Genomic DNA, 23,558 nt, shown 5'->3' with positions numbered 1-23,558 from the left:
ATGACCAAGATGTTATTCAAGGTATTATCCAAAGAATGGTCATAGAAACACTAGGTTGATCAAGATCTCAGACAAAGAGTAAATCAAGATGATCAACACACAAAGCGTATAAGATGTACCGAGAGGGATCAAGTGATCCCATGGTACGGTAAGCATTGTCCATTACGTGTTTGTGTACTAACCCATGGTCTTTGTGAGACTCCTGTGTGGGGGGTTAGGTGTGCTTTCATTGGGCTTGCGTCAAAAGGAAGATCTCATACAACCCATGAAGGATGACGTCAAGTGGTGATCGTCATCAAGATTGTGGTGTGCAAGTTCAAGTGGATCAGCATGAATATATCATTGAAACATAAGCTAACAAGGATGTTGATAAGGACAACCTCATGTGCTAACAAGGACAAGATCAAGATAAGCATTCCTGAGCACTACATGCTTGATTCTTGTGGATGTTCACATGGTGGACAAATGAAGTGGTGATCGTCATCAAGATTGTGGTGTGCAAGTTCAAGTGGATCAGCACGAATATATCATTGAAACATAAGCTAACAAGGATGTTGATAAGGACAACTTCATGTGCTAACAAGGACAAGATCAAGATAAGCATTCCTGAGCACTACATGCTTGATTCTTGTGGATGTTCACATGGTGGAAAAATGAACATGAATACATAAGCTAGGCTTTCCGCATTGTGTATGGGAAAGCTACTTGAAGACTTCATCATGTCTTGCTTTCAACTTGAGCCAAGAAGGAACAACAACATCAAGCTCAGGTGAAAGGGCTAACTCAAAGGTATCAGTTCCTTTGACGTTAGTTGTGCGGAGTGATGATCAGCGAATAAAAGTATACACTCAAGTATGGATCATCAGTACTCTTTTATGATTCTTGAGTCCTTAGGGATCCCGCACTATTAAGAGGGGATCACAGGTTTTGCGATGAACTTGCTCAAACTACATCATCACTTTCTGCTCAGACCACATCTCCACTGCTTTGTTGTTATCTGAAAACAGAACCAGTGCCTCGGACATCCGGCCTTCTCCGGACGTCCGAGGACCGGACGACCGACTAGTTCGGAAATCCGGAATCCTATACCAGAGAAATCAGAGCCATATAACTCGGACTTCCGGCTTCCTCCGGACGTCCGAGGCCCGGATGTCCGGCCAAGACCCGGAAATCCGGAAGCCTGCACCAGTAGAAGTTGAGTTCTATATCTCGGAAATCCGGCTCCCTCCGGACGTCCGAGCGCCGGACTTCCGACACCCGTCGGAAATCCGGAACCTACCACCAGTAGAAGTTGAGCTGTATAACTCGGATTTCCTGTCCTCTCCGGACGTCAGGTGGCTGATAAATTCAACATAGGTTCAGTCGTATCTTCAGGCCTCGGACGACCGACCCCTGTCGAACGTCCGATCGCTGTTTAATTCAAAATAGTTTCAGTCGTATCTACAGGCCTCGGACGACCGACCCCCGTCGGACGTCCGACCCCTCGCGGACGTCCGGACCCTGTGTGACTTAAAGTATCCCCAACGGCTGTATTTCTCTCCCCACTATAAATACCCCCCTCCCACTTCGTGAGAGGGTGGCCCAACACAGCCTTATCCTCATAAGAACACATTTCCACCTCACACACATTTGCTCACTCCAAATCATAGATCCCAAGAGCATTTGTGAGCCCCTTTGAGAGTTGTTCCAATCAAAAGATAGATCGTCTCCCTCTCCTTCTCTCAACCCAAGCTATTTGTGATTTGACCTAGTTTTGAGCATTCCCCGTGATCTTGTTACTCTTGGAGGTTGGAGACTCCTAGGCGGTAGGAGTTCTTCGGAGAGGAATCAATTCGTGTGATTTCCCCCCGAAAAGTTTGTGAGGGTTTGGAAGCCACCTCAAAGGCTTACCACTAGTGGTTGAGAAACGCCTTCGTGGTGTTATCTCAAAGGGAGAATATGGTGAGCCTTGGTGGCGTTGGTGTGCCTTCGTGGTAACATCCACCTCTCTAACGGTGACTAGCTTCCCTCCAAGGAAGTGAACATCGGGATACATCTTCGTCTCAGTGACCTTGGTTATCCTTAACCCTAACTCCTTACTTGTGGTTTACTTGTGTTACCTGAGCATACATACATTGCATATTGTTTGTGCTCATTATATTGTGTTGGCTATTTCTTGTACAAGATTAATCATTCAAGCATACCCTCTATATCCACACGTACATACTTGCAGCCCTTGATATATCGTGTGATATAGTGTGATCTAGTATCTTGTGTTGGTCACCTACTTGTCGTGTGATATAGCTCAAGTAAGTTTGTGTAACTTACTTGTGCTTGTTAGTAACTGCATTGTGTCCATCTTGGTAGATCATGTTGTTGATACACGTTGCAGTGCCTAGTGCATTTAGGATTTGTGCTTGACAAGTACCCTCTTAGTTTATTTCCGCATTAGGTTCAAGCCAAATCTGAAGAAGTTTTTAAATAGCCTATTCACCCCCTCCCCCTCTAGGCGTCATCGAGGTCTTTTCAGCAGGTATGCAAGCCGATGCTACTGCTAAAGGGTCACATCGTTACCCACCAAGGCTGCCCCTAGCAGTAGCGCTGGTCCATAGCGCACCACGCGCTACTGCTATAGTGCTTAGCAATAGCGTCATTTCACAACCCGCGCTACTACTAATGCCACCTTATCCTCACCCCGATGCGACCGTTTCTCTCACTCCCCCTCTCACACTCTTGCCACACCATGTCGCCGCTATCATCGTTATCGCCCATCGGCACCGCCCTCCCGCCACCACCACCATCACGTGTCTCCCTCCCTCCCTCCTCCTCTCATCGCCCTCCTCTCTCCTTCCTCCTCCTTCCTCCCTCAACTCTCCTCCCCTCCTCCTCTGACCAGCCTCATCCCTCCTCCCTCCTCCTCCGACCGCCCTCCTCCCTCCTCCCGTTGCCATCCTCTCCCGCTCCTCCTACTGCCCTCCTCCCTCCACCTCCTCCTCTTCACTCGCCAGTCCTCCCACCTACTCTATCCTAATTAAGTAATGTTTTAGGTATAGGAATTTTCAGTTTCTAGTTTCTAGTTTTTAGTATAGTATATATAGTAGGAGATGTAGATGTAGTAGTACTTTCTATTTTCTAGTTTATAGTTTCTAATTTATTTAATTAGTTAAAAAAAATAGTTGGTAGAAAAATGTATTCGACACTTTGATTTAACTAGTAGTAAAATAGAATGTAATTTTAAACGATGATGGTTCGGGTTGTCTTTCAGAATGGTTTGACCATGTGAAAAAATGAAAATGTGAAAATGAAAGTAAAAATGAAAATGAAAGTGAAATTGAAACTCCAAGTGGCAAATGTTTTGCTGGAATGTTGACTCATTTTCGTTCCCGCAAATTTCACGCGCTCGGAATGTTCTATTTTTTAGAAAAGGTTATGTCGAAATTTTGAGAGAATAGGAATTAGATGTCATTCGAGAAAAACATAGGCCGCTCAGAGGTTTCATTTTTATTTTTATTTTCACATGTTCATTATCATTTTCATAATTTCATTATCATTTTCCACTCGGGTGACTTTGAGGTATAGAGTTGACTTTTAGTCTGTCGGAGCTCCTTGTGTGACTTTCAGTATGTTCTTGATGGAGGAATACCGATTGTTGCCCTGGGGGTCACTTCCTCTTCATTTCTTCTTGTGATATATACCTCGGTACAATGAGCAAGGACAGAAGAAGAGGTGCGACCAACACTGATGGTTGAAATATCACAGGAAGAATCCCGACTTTGTCGTGGGGACCGCTTCCTCCTTCGTTCACATGTGCTGGAGATTTTGGTAATGCACGCGGGAACAAAGGGAGGAGCGGTCATCAGCGACGGTCGAAATAGTAGTGTGAGGGAGTGTCCACCAACATACACCATCGTATCAGTGTGAGAGATTGTGCACCGTATACACCATGAGATGTGAGAGTTTTTCAAGGAAGCCTCGACAGACCGAAACTCAACCCATGCTGATTTTTCATATACACCAATAGTTTTGGTTGATTTTTAATCTTTGAAGCATGAACACAGGAAATGTCATCTGAGGACGAGGGGGTCCCTGAGTGTGATTATTGCGGCGAAGATCGTGGTGTGTGCGACAGGCCTCACCTGTGAAACGGAAGGTTCTTCACCATCAAGCTTTACGAGACTTTTGATGTTTTTACGGTATGCAATAATGACCACAATTGTTGCTTCTTTGATTTGTGTTTCTTTGCTTCAACGTGTAATTTCTGTTTATTTTACAATTCGATTAGTGCATCCCCTACCATGCAAGACGGTATGTCTTGCAGAAGCTCGGTTTCCAAGAAATGGAGAATATGGAGACGAGGAGAGCTCATCTAAGGACTAAACATGGTTTCACATTTTTGGTTACACTATACAATGTAATTAATCAATCGTATTTTGGTTCCTCAACTTGGGAAGCTTTAGAAAAGGCATATGGATTTCAGGAGGATATGGAAATAACCTTCGATATTCGTCCTGAAGATGATATTGAAGGTAATATCGACATTTGGATGGATGTAGATATGCTTCCAGTTTTACCTTAATGTGAGTTTGACAACCATATTTGTTAAGTGATTTGCATTGCTTATTTAAAAATAGTTGGTGTCCATCCCTACTTAACTTATTTATTTTTAAGTGACAGCTTATTTTTCTTCTTCAAAAAAACTCAAAAGATAGTAGACAGGACCTACTACAGTCCTAGCTCCGATCTAACTTGGTTGGAGAAAAAACATATGATTTCATTTATTGATGATGTTGATGATTATAAGAACAATTATGAAGATATTGACGAAAGTTATTCTAAATATGTGCTACTAGTGCACGAGTTGAACCCTAGTAATTTCCATGTAGATAGCATGGTAAGATTGTTTTTTACTATTGTGTCATTAATTAGTACATATTTTGCATACATAATTTTTTTAAGCAAAACTAGATTGCTTACTATGTTATTATTATGTTCTTCAATAGAAATTCCCGTCAAAGGTTGTGCCTAAACTGATGACTATAGAAGATCATCATTTGAATCTGTTCAGCATACGGCCACGGTGTCCTATATGTTTCCGTAATGCATACTCGCTTTCTAGAAGGGGTGGAAGCCTGAAACTTAAAGGATTTGACAATTTAATGAAAAGCCGCCGACAACTACTTGGCGGAGGCGCGAAGGATTTGCGCATGCCGCATGTTGGAGATAGGTGGATCTCTATTTCTCACAATGGAGAGAGTGGAGCTTACCTTTTTATGTTATTTTACCCAGTAGAGATTAGTAGGTTCTACCTAGAAGAGAATAATATGTGCTAGCCAAGAGAGAAGACCTAACATTATGTACTAATGATTAGATGATCAAGATGATGATAAATTGTTAGATGATTAAGATGATAATCAAGATGATGATAAGTTATTAGATGATTAAAAGGATGATAAGTTATATGACACATATTAGATCAAAGTGGATGGATACAAGTGATCAAGTTGAATTAGAGGAAAATATGATGTTACGATTCGCAACATCATATTTCCCCTCTAACCCAACTTGATCACTTGCACACACCCACTTTAATCTAAATGTTGTGTTTTGCACAATTATTGTTGAAGTTGTATATTAGTTAGTATAACCGCGTGTAAATATAATAGAAATATATAAAAAAGGAATACACTCGTTTAATAGTGGCGCGGCTTCTAAGAGCTCGCTAGTCTCTACTACTATTACAGGATAGTAGTAGTGCATATTAAGACAGCGCTGCTGCTAACCCAGTTTCCAGTAGCACCGGCCTCCCGCACTACTGGTAAATGTTACTTTTAGCATCATAGCAGCAACGCGGGTGCTCGCGCTACTGATAGGCTTCTGACCCTACGCTACTGCTAGGGTTTTCCCTAGTAGTGGTCGATGTGTCGATGTAGTCTTAGCTATCGAATATAGGCAATGTCGTCATCGGTGTCCTCTTCGTTTTGTAGTAGTATTGTCAAAGGATGCATGACCATCCTTGTAAACGAGATTGTTGAGGCTGTGACGGTGTGTTGATGAGGCCATTGATGAAGACCACATTATTGTAGACCCTGGCGATAATGTGTCAGCAATGTAGTACAGACGTTTTTTTCGAAAAGAAGGATGTCCCCTGGCCTTTGCATTTGGAAGATGCATGCATTCATTTTGTTAATTATTCACAAAGACCTTACAAAGTAGTACATCAGGAAGTCTGAAGTCACCATCTTACAAACATATGCCACTACTCATATCCACTTGATGAAGGGGTGCTGATAGTTCAAACTTTAATACCAAACAGACATCGCACAAATGCCTAACATCTAAAGCTGGATGCCCCAACCAAGACAAATACTTGGTTTGGGACGCAAACCGGTCCGCCGCACTTATAGGTCGTCTCCGCCATCTTCCACTGATCCATCTTCAGGGCAGGTACTAACGCATCAACCTTGCCAGGCCTGTCGTCGATGCCCCCATGACGCTAGACAATGCCTCCTCCCTATGCCTCCATCATATGGAGTGCCGCTCCACCACTGGAACCGTCTACTGGTCTATCAAGCCAATGCACACCTCCAAGAATGATGCCCCCAAGGAGGGAACGACACAAGTGCACCACCGTCATCCAATCGACTGATCTTGGGTTTTCCCCGAAGGTAGCAGAAGGAGTTGGGAGCTTCACCTCGATGATGCTTTCAAGAAGGAAACGTTGCCGAGGGCGTCAGCATCGCCGGCTCCGACCACCGGTCGAGACCAGGTTTTCACCCGGATCTGTCCCATGAGCATCCAAACGACAACATGTGCACCGTCCAGACCGCCTTCAAAGCCCGAGATCTGGCCACCCATGTCCGACCACCATCCACAATCGCACTGCCACCATGGGATCCCTGGCACACTGGCCACTGCTTGCTTGTGCCACCACTGGAGCTTGGGAAGAGGGACGCCACCCCACCTCACCAAACCGCGAGAGTCTCCAAGAGGAATCCCGCCCGCTCGTCGTCGTCGCTGATCCGATCTAATCCGGAGCCAAAGTCACCATATTGCCAGCGTATATCCACCTTGGACAGGGACATTGCCATCACTAGTGCAGAAAAGCCTAGCTATGGCATGGCAAAAAGGGACCTGCTGGCGTGGACACCCGACGCCACCAATATCGCGCCACTGTTAGAATTTAGTGATGGCATTGGAGACGACGTCGGCAGTATTTTGAGTACATATGGCATTGGACAAAGTTGCACGCCGACACTATCATATTTAGCTAATAAAAAATACTACCAGCTTCACAAACTAAATGTTTCAGCAATTCACAAAAGATGCTAAACATTTCAGCAATTTACAAAAGATGCTAAACATTTCAGCAATTTACAAAAGATGCTAAATGTTTCAGCAATTCACAAAAGATGCTACCAGCTCCACAAACTAAATGTTTCACCAAATTCACAAAAGAAAAGTACCAACTTCCACAATATGTATCGATCTTCCTCTCTCGACACTACTTGGTTTTTATAAGGACTAATTTAAGCTCACGAAGTTTATTCCTATTTGCCCGCCCCTCCATGATGTGATGGGCTTTCTTCGTCTTCAGTTGAGTCCTCTCGGACTTGAGGTCTTGTATCTCCTTCTTGATCATAGTTATCTCGAGGTTCAGTGCCATGATATCATGTTTGAGACTGAAAATCTTATCATAGACAATAGCATTGTCATCGATAATCTTATCCTTCTCCTTATACAGGGAGTCATTCAACCCCTACAGGGCCTTGATCGTACTCTTACATGACGCGGTCAGCTCGTGATCGAGCATATCACGAGCTTATCCACGTCACGTGTCTGTTGCACAACGGGTGCTGGAGAAGGCGGACTAGCTAGTACGTATGCGTGGCAAGGGTTTCAAATCATCAAAAAATAATTAATGGTTAGATATATTGAGGTTTGCAATGCTCATGCATGTTTTTGGTAACCGTAATTACCTCGTTGGTGCTCACGTCCCCTTTATCTTCGGTATACCCCTACTAGTGGCCAATGGAGCCTATCCATGGAGCCTATCCACAAACTAGAGTCCACCAGTACCGTTTCTGTCATCGATATTCCTAGGAGACATAGCCACAATTATGTTATAGCTTTTCTTTATATTTCTGGGCTTGTCATGAGTTTTAACACTGTAAGACATTATGTTGCATAGGTTCTGCTAATTAGGTTCTGTTTTGTATTTGGTTACTGACAGAGTGGCAATTTTGTTTTCTGTAGGCGGAGGACCGGCTGCTGCAGTTTTCACCGAATTCGTCGCATTGGATCAATGTGGTCTGAAATTTGTTTATGTTGTCCGAAGGAACTTACTGAACATGTGCCCTCGTCCACTCAAGTTTTAATGTAACAAGATGCTTCTGAATATCTAATCCAGGAAATTTCAGCTTCACCATGTAATATTTCAAGTCGGATTTGGTTGTATCTTGCTTTTTTTTACCTGTTTGTACCTAGTAGCTCCAGCTCTTATCTTCAGTGGTTAATCATCATCAAACATTAAAAAGAAGCAAGAACATTACCTCTACAAAAGAAGGGAAGAACATCTCTCATTTCTGTGCAAATCGTGTTAGATATGAACAATCGATCCTCTTCTGAGGAGTTGGACTACCTTTTATTCTTCTTTTCATTTACAGGACGACCAATTTGGTCGGAAACACACACTCACAACCCAATCCCTGTATGCATCAAACTGCCACCCCTATTTGCTTCTGTACATTCTGGTAACTTGCCTGAAATTACCGGCATTTCCATTCGGCCGCCATTGCGCCTTGAGCTAAGACCTGGATGTTCTCTCACAGCCCAGGGCTCTTCAGTGAACAAGTGCTTTATCTCTCCAATAGAAGATGATTCTCGACCTCTACATTGGTGAATGTTAGAGCCTTCTGAAACTTTCTGTGGCATAAAACTTCAACCTCGGCCATGTAGACCGCAGACACCGGGCGGTGATCCGAAAGATTAAGCTCCGCCCTTCTATAAGAATCCAACCTGATACCCTTTCCGTATGAAAGAATCCGATCGCACCTACAGAAGTAGGCAACATTTATTTATCCTGGGTTCGAATGCCCAAACACGAGCTATGATGGATCTTATCAGATTAAATGTGCGAAACAAAAAGGCAGGATAGCATACCATGCAGGTCTTCTTCTCGCGGATATTGGCTCGTCACCCGAATACTTATCTGAATTAAATTCGTATTTATATGTTGGGGGGAAGCTAATCACCCCTTCGATCCAACCGTCAAATGTACGCCCTTCCATCAGTTCCCATTTTAGCTGTCACAGCAAAAGCGTGAGCTGGAAATACTACAGGTAGTAATTTGTGTACCGAACCATTAAGTTACCTGATCATTCTCAAACAATAAATCCCATTCCTGTCCGGAGATAAGTTCATGTGTTCTTTCATATGATAGGTTGATTCGGTAGTTGAGATCCCCAAACCATATAATCTTTCTGAAATTTATGAAATGGCTGCATATATAAGCAATTGAGAAAATTATTGCATTGGAGGATAGCAAAGATTCAGGAGACAGAAATTTGCCGACTTACTCATGGTCATGTATTCCCTTAGGCATGCTGACTCTATGAACTGGGTTAAATACCGTTCTTCGAAGGATTTCTTCAACATCTGCATTTCTCTTTGTTAGATTTCCATCCTTTTCACCAGATGTCAGGTGGCAACATACAAAACAAAAGGGTGTCTGATATATAGACATGCTGACTGATATTGATCCCTGGAGCATTGCAGAAACAAATGTCATCAGATGATTTTGTAAATCAGATAGTACCCGACAAATGTATTCATGCTGAATCTAATAAGAATTGATATGAGATGACAAGGCAAGTCAATGAAATGAAAACTTATGCATGAAGTACAAATGAATGCAAAATGAATGGTGAGAGAAAATAAGATCAACTTTGGTACTCACCTTGTTACCGATGTAACCCATCGCGCCTACACCTACAGTTGATACTCTCAAATTCTGAATGTGCCTCCTAAGGCCTCTCTGAACCCACACCGAAAGATATATTCCCACCATTTGCTTGCTTATTATCCGTACAAAATTTGATTTTTTCCTTTTAACGAGTCTATCATTGGCACTAACATCATGGTCTAGATTATCTTCTGGAAAACCATTTGAATTCTCATGTCTCAATTTGAAAGACGCAGAAGCTGTTTTAGTCTTCACTGGAGTAACTGATGCACTGTGCCGAAGAAGATGAACCCGCATATCCAATTGTTGTTCAGGCCAAATCATTCCAGGCCTTTCCGAGTGACTGGCTTGGTTGCTTGGTTCTTCCAGATGAGATCTAAAATGTGTATGACTTAAGTTGTGGGATTGATGAGAAGTCTTTACTGAAGGCATCCTGCTGAAGTCTTCGCCTTCATGCATTCTTTCACTGGAAGCAGAGGTGGAGTACTCATATGTTTTACAAATGGCACTATCGTTAGTAACTGGAATAATGTCTTGTTCAATCAATGGATGAAGTTCCCCCTCACTTTCATTGTCGGCCTCACTAAGAAAATCATCTTCCATCACAAGATAGTCTGATGGATTAAACTTTGATGGTGAAGGAGGATCACTGACACATTTATTCTTTGGTTTATATGGGCATATGTTATTCAAAGTTTCACGAATGATATGTTCCCATACTGCAACTGGATGGTCATCTTCAGCACCGAATATATTCCCGGCATTTAGTGGGACAATTTCTTGAAATCTGAAAGATGGTCATAAATTTCATGGTAAATATAAACTAAGGGTATGTTTGGTGCAGCTTGAACTGTGGCTTTAATAAAAGCAGGGTCATGGGCCGTTCATCTAAAATAATAGCAGTAGTGCACAACAACAAATCACATCTTAGCTAAATAATAAGCTAAAGTGTCACACGGATGATAAACTGATTAGACACCAGCCGATAATCAAATAATTTTCAAATATGTGATCCAAAAGAACAGCTTTTCAAGTTTTTCCAAGATTGCAGCTGCTATGTCAGATTGTGAAAGCTTATTTTGTGTGGATCTGTGCCACATATGTTCTCCCAAAATAATAGATGGAGATTCATGCAATTGAAAGTTTGTGAGCAGTGGTTTACCCGAGAACATAAATATCAGCTGGCTCCTCCATCGCCAGCCACTCTTGAATGTCTAAGTCAGTGGGTGGAACTCTGCCTCCAACATTCCATGTCCCTACGAAAATCCTGCATGTAAAAACTTGTAGATTGGAACTTGGAAGCAAACATACTACCATAGTGGCATATTTTAGCCTAGTTGCAGATGGGTTCAATGATTTAGTATTAGATCATCTGAGATGTTTTATGTGACAGAAACAGGGTGTATTGAGCATTTTATTTTAGTAATCACATAGGATGATATGAAAATACTGCCAAAAAGGCCAAAGAAATGGTAAGAGGGGAACAATCTATATGACTATACCTGAGTTCTGCGACATCGATATACTGAGCACGAAGTGTCTCGGAATTGTGCCTTTTAGGCTTGTCAGGCACATCTTTCACTTGGTTGCCTACAAATTACAGTCTGCATCAGCATATAAAGCAACTGCTAACCCAGGTCAAGCAGGTGTTTGTGTCAGTATGTAAGGCAGTGTGTCACGAATGGCTTACCAAACAGTCGTTTAATGTAACAAAATGGGCTTCAGAGTAAATCGAAACGCATATTGAAAGGCATCCAGTGCTTGCTAATTTCCCGCCCGTTGTGCTTATATTAATTATCATGCATATATTTCTTTGAAGTATTTGGCTTTATGTAAAGCCAGACCGTCTGTTCTTTATCATAAAAAAGTTGCGCTGATATATTTATTCACAGGGAGTGGAAAAGCACTATCCTCATTTTCTTTTATATTCACAGGGAGTGGAAAAGCACTATCCTAATTTATTTTTATATTCACAGAGAGTGGAAAAGCACTTTAGACAATGCCTATCTGCTGGCGTGGATATAACATAGGAGCCAATTCCTCTTATAGGACGAAACTGAATTGCCAACGCAACAACTAAATATGCAGATTCAGCCAATACATTCTTCTCGAACAAATGAGATAAAAATTAAATTACCAATCGTGTCCGCACCAAGTCCGCGTAATCTCCTCTCCTCATCAAACAGTTTGTGCTCCCAAGAGAAGCACTTCTCTGCACAAGCAGAACAAACATGACAGTCAGAACATGTGTGATTATCGATATCGATCCGCAAATCAAAGCCGGACAAGTCTATGCCTACAAAACGACACGCATTTGTTTACACATGCAGAACCTCACTTGCAAGTTGCAAGGATGAAGGGAGACAAAACAAATTAACAGCCATTCCTTACTCTTTCCCCCTTTCTGCATAAAAAAGACGGTCTCGAAAAGGCGGTTGTTCAAAAGCGGCCAAACTTTTCGCCCACACATTTGCTGACCCTTTTGGCTCAAGCAGGGTTCGACACGAAACAAAAAGGCATCAGGAGTTCGGAATCCTCAAACTCCTGGACCAAACCTTTATCTTGGTTAAAAATGCTGGATATGCCCGACGAAACCGGTGGTCTGCAGAAAGTGGATTAGCAGCCGGACATCACAGTGGAGGTCTCCATCGACCAGGGAGATGACCGGCACGGCACTCATGGCCGTACCCATACGAAACTGAACCGGTGGCACTCATGATGCTGCAGCAGCATGAACTCTGACGAGAAAGCAAGCAATGGACAATTGAGCTGGGAAAACTGGCCAATTGTTCATTGTGAGTCTGTCTGCGTTGCGAATTCGCAATGTGGTGGTCTGCATTCCCCTCGCACAAAAAAATCCCCCCCATTATGCTCCGAACGGGATCGAATCAGAGCAGCTGGTGCGCAGGAAACGGAGGACGGGATCAGAGATGGCCAAGCGAAGCGGACCTTGGTGGTCGTGCTCGTCGGCGTCGTCCTCGTCGGCGCTGAAGTCGGAGTCGCCGGACCCGGCGCCGACGTTGAGCCACTTGCGCAGCAGCACCCTGCGCCAAAGCCGCCGCGCGTCGCCGCAGCACAGCAGCATCGCCTCCGCCCAGCTCCGCACCACCCCCAACCCCACCCCCTTCGCAGCACAAACAAGAAAGCCACAGATTTCATCAGCAACCAACCCATCACAAGCCAGTTCCCAAGCTCAAACCGCCAAGAACCGGTACCTGCTCCTGCCGACTCCCGCCGCCGCCGCCGCCGCTCCGAGCGGCCGCGCCGTCCTGGTCCCGGCCATCTTGCCAAGGCACGAGCAGCGGAGCCGCCGGAGAGGATGAGGGGGAGGAGGAGGACGCCATTGCCGTCCCGTCCCGCGGTTGGGTGGACTAGCGGAGGAGGGCCATGCGGAATTTGTACTCGTAGCAGTAGCACGTACTAACTACTACGCCTTGGCGGAAGAGTTCGTGGGGCAATTGACTGCCGCATCGTCGGCGGCGATGATGGACGGATGGATGGTTAAGACAGCGAGGAGGAGGAGTACCGGCGACCCGTTCGGCTCGTCGCCCGTCGTCTCTTTCTTCAACTGTTTTTTTCCTTTGCCTTGCTCCGAAACCGTATCATTATCCTATCTTAATAACGACGTTTCTTTTCTTATACTACTACTCCCTCCGTTCCTAAATACTCCTAAATCTTTAAAGAAGTTTCATTAGTGGACTACATACGGATGTATATAGACATACTTTAGAGTGTAGATTCACTCATTTTGCTTCGTATGTAGACTCCTAGTGAAATATCTTAAAAGACTTATATTTAGTAACGGAGGGAGTATTATTTTTCTTCCACGAACTGGTTTCGAGCATATTTTTTTCAGCATTTCCTTTCGCCGTCCTGTGTATTTCATTCAGGGAGGAATACTTCGTTGCTGGGTAGTATTTCTGGAATATTTGTGGTAAAGTCTTTATTTTTTTTCATGCCCACGTGTCGCGCGAAGTAGAAACACGGCGTAACTTAAAAGAAAAAAGAAAAATAGAGCAAAGGAAAGACCGACACGACATCGACATTTGCTAATATATTCATGATTAGACGGCAAATGCATTGCTGTAATGTACTAAACTTATTCTATAATAATTTGTTACGGGAAAAGGGGTAAAAACCAATGATCTGAAAGCCAAACAGAAAAGTTGACAGAAAGATAATCCACCTCAATCAGCCTTAACTGACCCAACTGCCTAACAGCCTGAGCTGAGCATATTATTCTACAGCAAGAGTGTGATGGATTCGGACCAATCGTGTGAATTAGTTGTAATTTCCAAAGAGTTGTATATATATAAGTAATTTACAAAGAGATCCTCAATGATTCGGCGACATGATCCCTCAAACATGATTAAACTCGAAGCAAAATACTAGTACATGTACGTGGACTTTGGTATGGCTGAGGGTCATTCATTTTTGTGTCTATATACTACTCCCTCCGTCCGAAAATAATTATCCTAAAAATGCATATAATGAATATATCTATAATTAAAATAAGTCTAGATACATTCATCTTTAGGACAAGTAGAGGTAGTACTATGGTGTTGAGCTCACCATTAGCTTGCGTTTTAATACTACATGCAAATTGTAGTGGAACAATGCTTCAACCAAGTTAATTATCATCTTCTTTCTGCACCTGCAGATGGCAGGCAACCAATAATGATAGCTGATAATGGCCATAGTTAAGCCATCTCGAAACGATTAATTAGAACAGTCCAAGATCTCGATGAAAGCAGCCCTTGCCCAATGCCCATAATCGATCAAACCGCTTCCTCCCATCACTTCTTTTGATTATCGTCATCACATGCCTGAACCATTCCCAGCCAATAAGCGATTTGGGAGACACAATAAAAGAAATTGCACAACAGATCGAGGTCGGCAAGACCCATGGCCACACGCAACGCAAGGCAACACAGGTCGCCGTAGCGAATGGACAAGGTGATGTTGAGCTGGATCGGATCCCTTTGCAGATACTATCAACGCTTATCAGCTAGACTTTTCTTTTCTTCTCCATATAAAACGTGCAAGCATGGATCAGCCAGCACCACTTTTCCGGTTTTCCCTTCATCGGCAGAGATTATCAACCCCTCAAAAATAAGAAAAACCTCCACACAAAAAAACATAGATTATCAAACCAGCAAAGAAAACAGGCATCATAAAAGCCGCCTGCATTGCTAGAAACAAAGATCTGAGAAATCAAGGGGCGTCATAAAAGGGTTCGGGTTGAATCCCCCGGTCAAGCGACAGCAAATGTGAAACGGCCTGCAAAGATAAGATCTGATCTGATGTATCCCATCAACGCAACAAAAGGAGCTTCTTCTTGCCCACGCAACAAAACAAAAACTGTTCGCTATATTATTTCGCTGTCGGTCACAGGCCCCTTGCCTTCAAAGGAGAAGCAGATAGCGCGCGCATGTTAAAAGTAAACAGACTTAGAATCATCCACTTGTCAAGCCTTGTGATGGACAGGCAAATGACTAATCCGATGGCGTAGGCACGCCCGGAGAGGAGTCGGCGCTTTTCTGGGCTTCCAGAGCTGCAAGTCGCTTGTCCATAGCCTTGTAACGGGCGTCCACACGGTCGTGCAGACCTTTCACCTGGCAAAGTTGTGATTTAGAGATCAGATGCTTATCCTGAACCCAACCAGAATCATGCGAGTGTATAATGGAAATGCATAGGGAGCATTGATTAACAAACACCACATGTATAGAAACCTCAATCTTAAAGCCCAGATAATGATTGCACTGCTTAAAAGCCCATGGCATGTGAACAACAACTTCACTTATGAAAAATGTCTTCAACTGAGATTAACCTCAGGGTCCTCAACTAAGGTTAGTTCCAACCAACCGCTCAAAAATAGCATAAGAAGCCCATCCCCACATTTCAACCAACTTCTTGGGAAAACTATACAAACATGTGTCTTTATCGTATCTACCTGGAAAAAATTCAGCATTTTATCTATGAAATTCTGCCCATTTACATGAACTACTGAACAATCCCACCAGTGCATACCGAACAATCCCACCAGTGCATACCGAATGACCATGGTAAATCAGACATGATGAATTATTCTAGTGTTCTTCTCATATTTCATGTCAGGATATCTATTGTTCCATCATTCTGATGAAGTTACCACAATTTCATACTGGAAGGTAGGCAAAACCACCAACATTCTTGTTGATGAGACGGACAGGCCAGCTTCGAGCATTACGATACAGGTAATGTCCAAAATGTTATATAGGTTATAATTAAGTTTATTATGGAAAAAAATAGCATCTATGCCTTCGCAAATATATGCTGAAACTTGGAAGATTGGTTCTGCCAATGAAACTAAAATGCTCCTGAGAATGCTGCATCAATGAAAGCAATGAGTCACTTGCAGAAAACTGAGTTTAGTTCAACTATGACCGTGGCACCCTGTTAACACTAAACACATCTTTAAATGCATGATCACTTACAATCTACATTGTCAGGGCACTATCATCTGGTAATGTGTAAGGGGCTGAAGACACATTGTTTTTACTTTCAAAATGGATGGGCATTTCAAATGGGTTGCTTGTGTGTGTGTATGGTTATCTTGAACCCAAGCAGAATCATGCAGTGTAGTGGAAATGATGAGGGAACATGATTAACAAACACCATAGAAATCTCAATCTTGAAGCTCGGACAATTATTGTGCTGCTTAAAAGTCAATGAAATGTGAAAGACAACTTCACTTATGAAAAACATCCACAACTAAGCTGTACCTCGGGGGAATAAAAACAGCCTCAACTACGATTAGTCCCAACCGCTCAAAAATAGCATAAGAAGACCATTCCCACATTTGAAGCAACTTCTTAGGGACACGTGTCTTTATTGCATCTAATCAAACAGTCTTCAGCCTTAATCAATGATATTCCGCCATTTATACGAACTACTGAACAATCCCATCAGCACATACCGAATGGCCATGGTAAATAAGACATGATGAAATAATCCTAGTGTTCTTCTCATCTATTGTTTCATAATAATAATGTAGTTACCACAACTTCATAATGGAAACAAGTTATCGGCAAAACCACCCCCCACATTCTTGTTAATGGCTAGCCAGCTATGAACCATTCATGCTGTTAACAGTAAACACATGACCACTTACATTGTAGTACATTATCTGGACATTATCATCCGGTAATGAGTAAGGGGCTGCAGACACATCGTTTTCACCTTCAAAGTGGATGGGCATGTCAAATGGGTTTTGTCAGTATGTGTGGTTCCATCATCCAGAAGGCCAAGTTGCAGAAAACTAGCCGTGTGCATCTAGATAACACGACAAACAATCACTGGGGAACCTCAGAACTAGACCAAAAGATACTGGCTCTCTCCTAGGCAATCCATAGTTGCCTTTATGAAGAAAATACGACGACCATGCAACGAGCAACATTGTACCTCAGATCTTATTCAAAACACCATGCCTCAGATCATCCCTAATGCCATACAAGCTACTGAACTACCTAATACTCCCTCCGTCCGAAAATACTTGTCGTAGGAATGGATGTATCTAGATGTATTTTAGTTCTAGATACATTCATTTATATCATTTTTGTGACAAGTAATTTCGGACGGAGGGAGTAGAACATTAACCTGAGAAGCCAAGATACCAACATCACAGGAAGTGGTACTGGAACTGTCGGCCAAGGAGGTGAAAAATCAAAACGGCATTGCTGGTCACCGGTTACAGCTTGCAGACACTAGACATGGCGATTCCGTAGACGGGCAAAATACAAGCTGTAGCCAAATGAAAAGTGGGTAGCCTGACAAGGTCCACAGAAGCATTAACATATATCACCACAGGCACCCCCAAGAAATTCTCATCAAACTATATTGAGGCGTAGTAATTCAGGCTGGTGAGTATCGCTGCCTGTCAACGGATGGGCTCTCCTGGCGCGTATCCAAGCAGGGTGCTGGCATGCAGTTCCAGGACCGAGCAACGGTGCCAACTGGAACATGATCTAGGAAATCAGCAGTGCGATTCATAGGGTTTTGAAACGAGACGCCGCATCGCGGAAGGGGGTTCCCCCAACCCCCATTCTTCTTCCTAGACAGGTGCAGCTGGGATCCATGGAGTGGTACAGGGTCCGAGATCTGCTACGCGGAGGGGAGGGGAGGGGAGGAGGAGGGCGCGGCCCGTACCTGGAGGGCGGTGGAGTCGTGGGCGAGCTTGTAGTCCTTGTAGAGGAAGTAGCCGCCGGCGGCGGCCGCGGCGGCCGCGCCCGCGAAGAAGGAGGCCAGCCTCACCCGCAGCATGAACCCCATCCTCCTCCGCCGCCTCCGCCTGTGCTCGCTCGTTCCCCTTCCTCCCTTCCTTCCTTCCGCCGCTCTCTGTCTCTGGCTACCTTGCTTGCGCCGACTGCGACGGACGATTCGGGGGGCTCGACCTAGGCCTGACGCCGGGTCCCGAATGTCAGTGGGGCTCGACACTACTGGGCCAGGCCCGACATTGCTCAGCTGGGGAATGGAAACCTGGGCTGGTTTACGTCTTCTCTCATGGGCCGGGCCGGGCCGGGACGGCTGAGAACAGAGGAGGTGTACTGTACACGGAGGAGAAAATTTCCAAAAAAAATATCCCCGCGAGGAGATAGAGAGCTGGAGCAGCACAGCCGCTGAGCAGTGAGCTCGCCATGCCGCCGCCCTCGCTCCTCTCCCTTCTCCCCGCCGCTTCGCTCTCCCCGCGGACCCGCCGACCCAAGCGCAGGGCGCCCGCGGCGAGCCACCGCCTGCGCTGCCGCGTCCCCGTCATCGTCAGCGCGCGAGCCCCCTCGCCGCTCCGTTCCTTGCCCTCCTCCTCCGATGTGGTCGAGGGCGGGGTTGGTGGAGAGGGAGGCGAGGAGCTCCACCTGCTCGACAAGCCCTTCCCGTCCCCCTCCGCGCCGGAGGAGGACGAGCCCGAGCCGGAGGCCGCTCCGGCGCCGTCCACGGCCGATGCGCTCGCGCCCTACCTCAACTTCTTCCAGGTGAAGGGTGCCGAGGCAGACGTCGCCGCCACCGCCGGGAAGGACTCCTCGGAGGGCGGACCTGGCACCGGTGGGCGTGGGGTCATTTACTTCGACCCCAAGCCCGGGGACCTGGTCGCCGGCGTCGTCGTCGGGGGCGACGCGAGGGCGCTCGACGTCGACGTCGGCGCCGGAGGAGAGCCGGCTCTGATGCTGACCAAGGAGGCGGCGCCCGCGTCCCCCGAGGAGTTCGCTTACCTCGCCTGCGACGTCGCGTCGGGTGGCGCGAGGGAGTTCGCCGCCGAAGGCAGGGTCGGCGTCGCCGTCGGCGGAGTGGATCTGAAGGTTGGGAGGACCGGGAAGGAGAAATGTGCGCCGGTGGTGGGCGTTGGCACGGTGGTGTTCGCTGAGGTCCTCGGTCGAACACTTGGCGGGCGGCCGCTGCTGTCTGCGCGCAGGCTGTTCCGGCGCGTCGCGTGGCACAGAGTGAGGCAGGTCCTCTATGACTCTCCTCTCTATTCTTGTTGTTAGAATTTGATGAGCCCTTAGGCCTTAGCCATGATTTTGATCGGTCAATGTATGTTTTGATGTGCACTGTCAGTAGTTCAGTACCGGATACAGATATAGTTTGTTTGAACATTATGCAGTACAGATACTTCAAACAGCACTACTAATGTAGTGTGTATGATTAGTATCAGGAATAGATCTGCAACCCTCGAGTCACGACCGCCGTCTTGCTTGTACCAAGTAGATTTTTCATATACTGATCACTGGCTGGCCTATCTAAAAGCTCGAGCTATTAAAGCAGTGTGATATATATCTTGTGTGTAGGTTAACAGGCAATTATGTAGTACTCCCTCCGTCCCAAAATAGGTGACTCAAAAATGACTTAGTTTTCTACTACAATTAGTATGAAACTGACTCATTTTTGAGTCACTTATTTTGGGACGGAGGGAATACTATCATAGCTTGCTCCTAGTTTAATACACGATTTTGTCTTCAAGGTTCTTAGCATGGCATGAGTCAAAATCATTTGGCGGTGCAGCCCAAAATAGAGCATCTCATGTCATTGTTAAGAACATAGAGTGATTTCATGCTTAAGTGCATGAAGAAATGATTGGTATGACATCATATGATCATGAGACCTTGTAATCTTCTGACTAATAACAATGTACATGCATCCGTCGTTTAGCCTATTGTATCGTAAAATTGATGTTTCACATCTTGGATGCAGAGCAGTGCAAATGGAAATATTTGTAGGATGGAAAACCCTTATTTTCGTCGTGTTTTTTCGATGACAATGGATGATTCGGCATTACTGTGACCTATGAAGTTTTAAGTTCAATAGCTATTATTTTTATTCTGAATGTTTTATATATGACAATTTATGTACATACTGATGTCCAGATAAAGCAGCTAAATGTACCTATCAAGGTTAAAATTTCTGAGTGGAATGCTGGAGGCTTGTTGTCAAGAATCGAGGTACGGGTTACTCATAACGAGTTCAATGGATTACATTACAGTCCACTTTTCGAATTTCGTAGCTAAAACTCACGTCCATGATTCCATCATTTAGGGGCTCCGGGCGTTCCTACCTAAGCCTCAGATGATGACTAGACCAAGAAATTTTACAGATCTAAAGAATAATGTAAGACACATGATCCCTTTTATCTAATTTTTTCAAGTATTGTCAATAAAGTGGTAGTAACTTGTGAATTATATTGTTTCTTCTGCACAGGTTGGTCGACAGATGCATGTATGTATTACAAAGATTGACGAAAGAACTAACGAATTAATAATTAGTGAAAAAGAGGCTTGGGTAAGTTAACTGTATGTTTACATGAGCCTCTGTTCAGTCTGTTGTCCTTACCTGCAGCATTCACTAACATATTGTTTACCAGGATATCATGTGTTTTATTGTGGCTCTTCATAGTAGAGAATCTTGGTCCATCAACTTATTGAATTGCCTAAAGACACAATGCAAGAAATGTTTATTTAAATAGCTTTTGCTGCAGTCTACAACTCGTGATAAATACACCTGAAGTACCTATATTCTATATCAATTGAATTCTACAGCACGGTGATCAGGTTTTGACTTGTCTGAGAGAACAATGAGCACCCTTGAGTTCTTCTGATTAATTTTGATCTTCGGTGCTTCTTTTAGGCAATGTTATACCTTAAAGAAGGGGCTCTCTTGGAAGGGACAGTCCGCAAGTTGTTCCCATATGGTGCACAAATTAGGATTGGGGAGACAAACAGAAGGTAATATCACTAAACTGAACTAAAACCACGACACTTTATTTTGGAATGGAGGAAGTACATACTCCCTCCGTCCGGAATTACTTGTCACACAAATGAATAAATATGGATGTATCTAGAATTAAAATACATCTAGATACATCAATTCCTATGACAAGTATTTCTGGACGGAGGGAGTACTAAATATGGCATTTCTTGTTTTCTGCCGAAGTTCATTTTACAATTGAAAGTTGAAGGAGCATTCCTTCCAGTTCCATTGTTTCATTAGTAGCTGCTGATAAGTTTCTTTTTGGACATATTCTCTTATAGTCGTGCATGTATTTTAGTATGGCTTACTCCTATTTTATGACAAACAAAATATAGGTTTACCAAATACTCTCTCCGTCCTAAACTAAGTGTCGCTGCTTTAGTACTATATTTTTACTAACTTAGTACTAAATTTGCGACACTTATTTTGGGACGGAGGGAGTAATTTAGAAGGTGGCTGTTGCCACAATATGTTTTAAATCTTGGCAACATTGATGATGCTAAGTCTTGACTAGATTATATAAATATAATTGTCAATCTTGCTCCTTTTGACATTCTTAACTGCACTGCCTGAACAAAAGAGTGAGTGTTAATTGTAGTGAAACATGAGATTTACTGACTAGCCTTCACACTGACGAGTTCCATTGGAAATTCTGATAATTCGCCAGATAATGAGGTCTCTCTTCTTTTATCAATCTCCTGGCTTAGATTATGAGCGATTGCCCTGTGTTCTTTTATCAATCTCCTGGCTTAGATTATGAGCAATTGCCCTGTGTTCTTTTATCAATCTCCTGGCTTAGATAATGAGTGATTGCCATGTGCTCTAGCGAAGGGCTTGTCTTGTTCCTTTGGAATATGTACTTTCAAGTATTTACATGTCATGCTTCACTTCATTGTCATGATAGATCTTTCCTTTCAAACGGTACTCCCTCTGTTCCAAGATGTTCTAACTTTTTTCTGAATCGGATGTATATAGACGCGTTTTAGTGTATTTGTTCACTCGTTTCAGTCTGTATGGAGTCCATATTGAAATATCCAAAACATCTTATAATTCGGAATGTAGGTAGTACTCCCTCCATTCGTAAATATAAGCCTTTTAGAGGTTTCACTAGTGGACCACATACGGATGTATATAGACATACTTTAGAGTGTAGATTCACTCATTTTACTCCGTATGTAGACCCTTAGTGAAATCTCTTAAAAGACTTATATTTAGGAACGGAGGGAGTACTATGCATCTTCTATTGTTGCATGCCCGAATACAGTTTGGAACCCGTCCAGTCTCATTGAACCATAGGCACCACTCTGTTCACTTGGCAAGCTTGTGAACAAACAATCTAGAGGTGGGAACATTTCGGATGTTTAATTTACAGCTTGTGATGCTTCTGCAGTGGTTTGCTGCATGTCTCAAAGATAACTCACGGTCAGCTGAGATCCGTCAGTGATGCGCTCAGGGTGGGCGAGAGAGTGAAAGCGCTTGTGATCAAGTCGACGACGCCAGACAGAATTGCTCTCAGGTACGCGGAAAAAAAACTCGCAAAAACTAAAAAAGATGCGTATGCAGCACTGAGAGCTGACGTGTTTCGGCTCTGTGCAGTATTAGGGACCTTGAGAGCGAACCTGGACTGTTTCTCTCCAACAAAGAGGTAAGAACACTGCCTCTTGTGGGCTCTTCAGTTTTATTTACTCCCTCCGTCCGGAAATACTCGTCGTACAAATAGTTGTATCTATTTGTATTTTAGTTCTGGATACATCCATGTGTATCCATTTTTATGACAAGTAATTTCGGACGGAGGGGTATGTGTCAAGCTGCCGATTCTGAAGGTAGTCACATTTTCCACTGCCTCTGTTTTCCGCAGAAGGTGTTTGTCGAGGCTGAAGACATGGCGCGAAGATACCGGGAGCAAATGCCGCATTCGCCGCGGTCCGGCGAGGCCGACTCCTCGCCTGACGACGACGATGCCGTCCCGTTTGAGGACGAAGCTGGGTCATACGCTAACTGGAAGTGGCTGAAGTTCATCAAGTCCGAAAGAGCAGACTGTAACCCCAGCAGCACCGAACCATCGGGATTGTAACGCGGGAACAACGCTGATCGCGTCTGCAGAAATTTTGTTCAGTCCATCCACCCCAGTGCTCGTCAGCCTCACGGTTTCCATGAGTGCATCGCACGATGAGCTGCGCAAGCGCAAAGGTGTCGGTGACCCTGTCCCTGATCGATCTCGCGATCGCGGGCCGCTGTTGCTGCTTTGCTCTGTATGACGTGCGCTGCCCACCTTCTTCGTCGCCGTGCGTCTCAAGCCTGGTCAATGGTCATCGTCGCGTCGATTTCTCACGGCAAAAGGAAG

General features: G+C 44.3%; 3 protein-coding genes across 3 annotated transcripts; 1 reads left to right on the top strand and 2 right to left on the bottom strand.

Annotated features, from left to right (window-relative positions):
• Nucleotides 1-8,531: 8,531 nt before the first annotated feature.
• On the bottom strand, nucleotides 8,532-13,284 carry LOC123401597 (type I inositol polyphosphate 5-phosphatase 1-like). Its single transcript, XM_045095427.1, has 10 exons — nucleotides 13,156-13,284; nucleotides 12,890-13,064; nucleotides 12,078-12,152; nucleotides 11,443-11,530; nucleotides 11,103-11,207; nucleotides 9,935-10,727; nucleotides 9,555-9,739; nucleotides 9,350-9,458; nucleotides 9,139-9,281; nucleotides 8,532-9,030 (listed from the first exon to the last, which is right to left on the bottom strand). Exons 1-10 carry the CDS (start codon nucleotides 13,282-13,284, stop codon nucleotides 8,835-8,837), a joined length of 1,998 nt encoding a protein of 665 aa, XP_044951362.1. The 3' UTR covers nucleotides 8,532-8,834.
• Nucleotides 13,285-15,147: 1,863 nt separating this feature from the next.
• LOC123448396 lies at nucleotides 15,148-18,364 on the bottom strand. The gene is made up of 2 exons (XM_045125253.1): nucleotides 18,128-18,364; nucleotides 15,148-15,555 (listed from the first exon to the last, which is right to left on the bottom strand). The coding sequence occupies exons 1-2, from the start codon at nucleotides 18,248-18,250 to the stop codon at nucleotides 15,436-15,438; spliced, it is 243 nt and encodes an 80-aa protein (XP_044981188.1). The 5' UTR covers nucleotides 18,251-18,364; the 3' UTR covers nucleotides 15,148-15,435.
• Nucleotides 18,365-18,580: 216 nt separating this feature from the next.
• Nucleotides 18,581-23,338, top strand: LOC123448389 (protein PIGMENT DEFECTIVE 338, chloroplastic-like). The gene is made up of 8 exons (XM_045125247.1): nucleotides 18,581-19,422; nucleotides 20,335-20,409; nucleotides 20,504-20,575; nucleotides 20,666-20,746; nucleotides 21,092-21,189; nucleotides 22,605-22,730; nucleotides 22,811-22,859; nucleotides 23,073-23,338. The coding sequence occupies exons 1-8, from the start codon at nucleotides 18,616-18,618 to the stop codon at nucleotides 23,286-23,288; spliced, it is 1,524 nt and encodes a 507-aa protein (XP_044981182.1). The 5' UTR covers nucleotides 18,581-18,615; the 3' UTR covers nucleotides 23,289-23,338.
• Nucleotides 23,339-23,558: the final 220 nt, after the last annotated feature.

This window comes from Hordeum vulgare, chromosome 1H (assembly GCF_904849725.1).
Source record: "Hordeum vulgare subsp. vulgare chromosome 1H, MorexV3_pseudomolecules_assembly, whole genome shotgun sequence".
NCBI classification, from domain to species: Eukaryota; Viridiplantae; Streptophyta; class Magnoliopsida; order Poales; family Poaceae; genus Hordeum; species Hordeum vulgare.
The sequence above is the reverse complement of the archived record's forward strand: the minus strand, read 5'-3'. Positions and strand labels throughout refer to the sequence as shown.

Excerpts from the sequence above, each read along its gene's own strand:
- LOC123401597 (XM_045095427.1), bottom strand. The coding sequence starts at position 13,284 with ATGGCGTCCTCCTCCTCCCCCTCATCCTCTCCGGCGGCTCCGCTGCTC. Across the intron at positions 9,740-9,934 it reads TGGGTTACATCGGTAACAAG|GGATCAATATCAGTCAGCAT; the intron begins GTGAGTACCAAA and ends GCAATGCTCCAG. Across the intron at positions 9,031-9,138 it reads GCGAGAAGAAGACCTGCATG|GTGCGATCGGATTCTTTCAT; the intron begins GTATGCTATCCT and ends CTACTTCTGTAG.
- LOC123448389 (XM_045125247.1), top strand. The coding sequence starts at position 18,616 with ATGCCGCCGCCCTCGCTCCTCTCCCTTCTCCCCGCCGCTTCGCTCTCC. Across the intron at positions 21,190-22,604 it reads ATTGGGGAGACAAACAGAAG|TGGTTTGCTGCATGTCTCAA; the intron begins GTAATATCACTA and ends ATGCTTCTGCAG. Across the intron at positions 22,860-23,072 it reads TGTTTCTCTCCAACAAAGAG|AAGGTGTTTGTCGAGGCTGA; the intron begins GTAAGAACACTG and ends TGTTTTCCGCAG.
- LOC123448396 (XM_045125253.1), bottom strand. The coding sequence starts at position 18,250 with ATGGGGTTCATGCTGCGGGTGAGGCTGGCCTCCTTCTTCGCGGGCGCG. Across the intron at positions 15,556-18,127 it reads ACGACTCCACCGCCCTCCAG|GTGAAAGGTCTGCACGACCG; the intron begins GTACGGGCCGCG and ends CAACTTTGCCAG.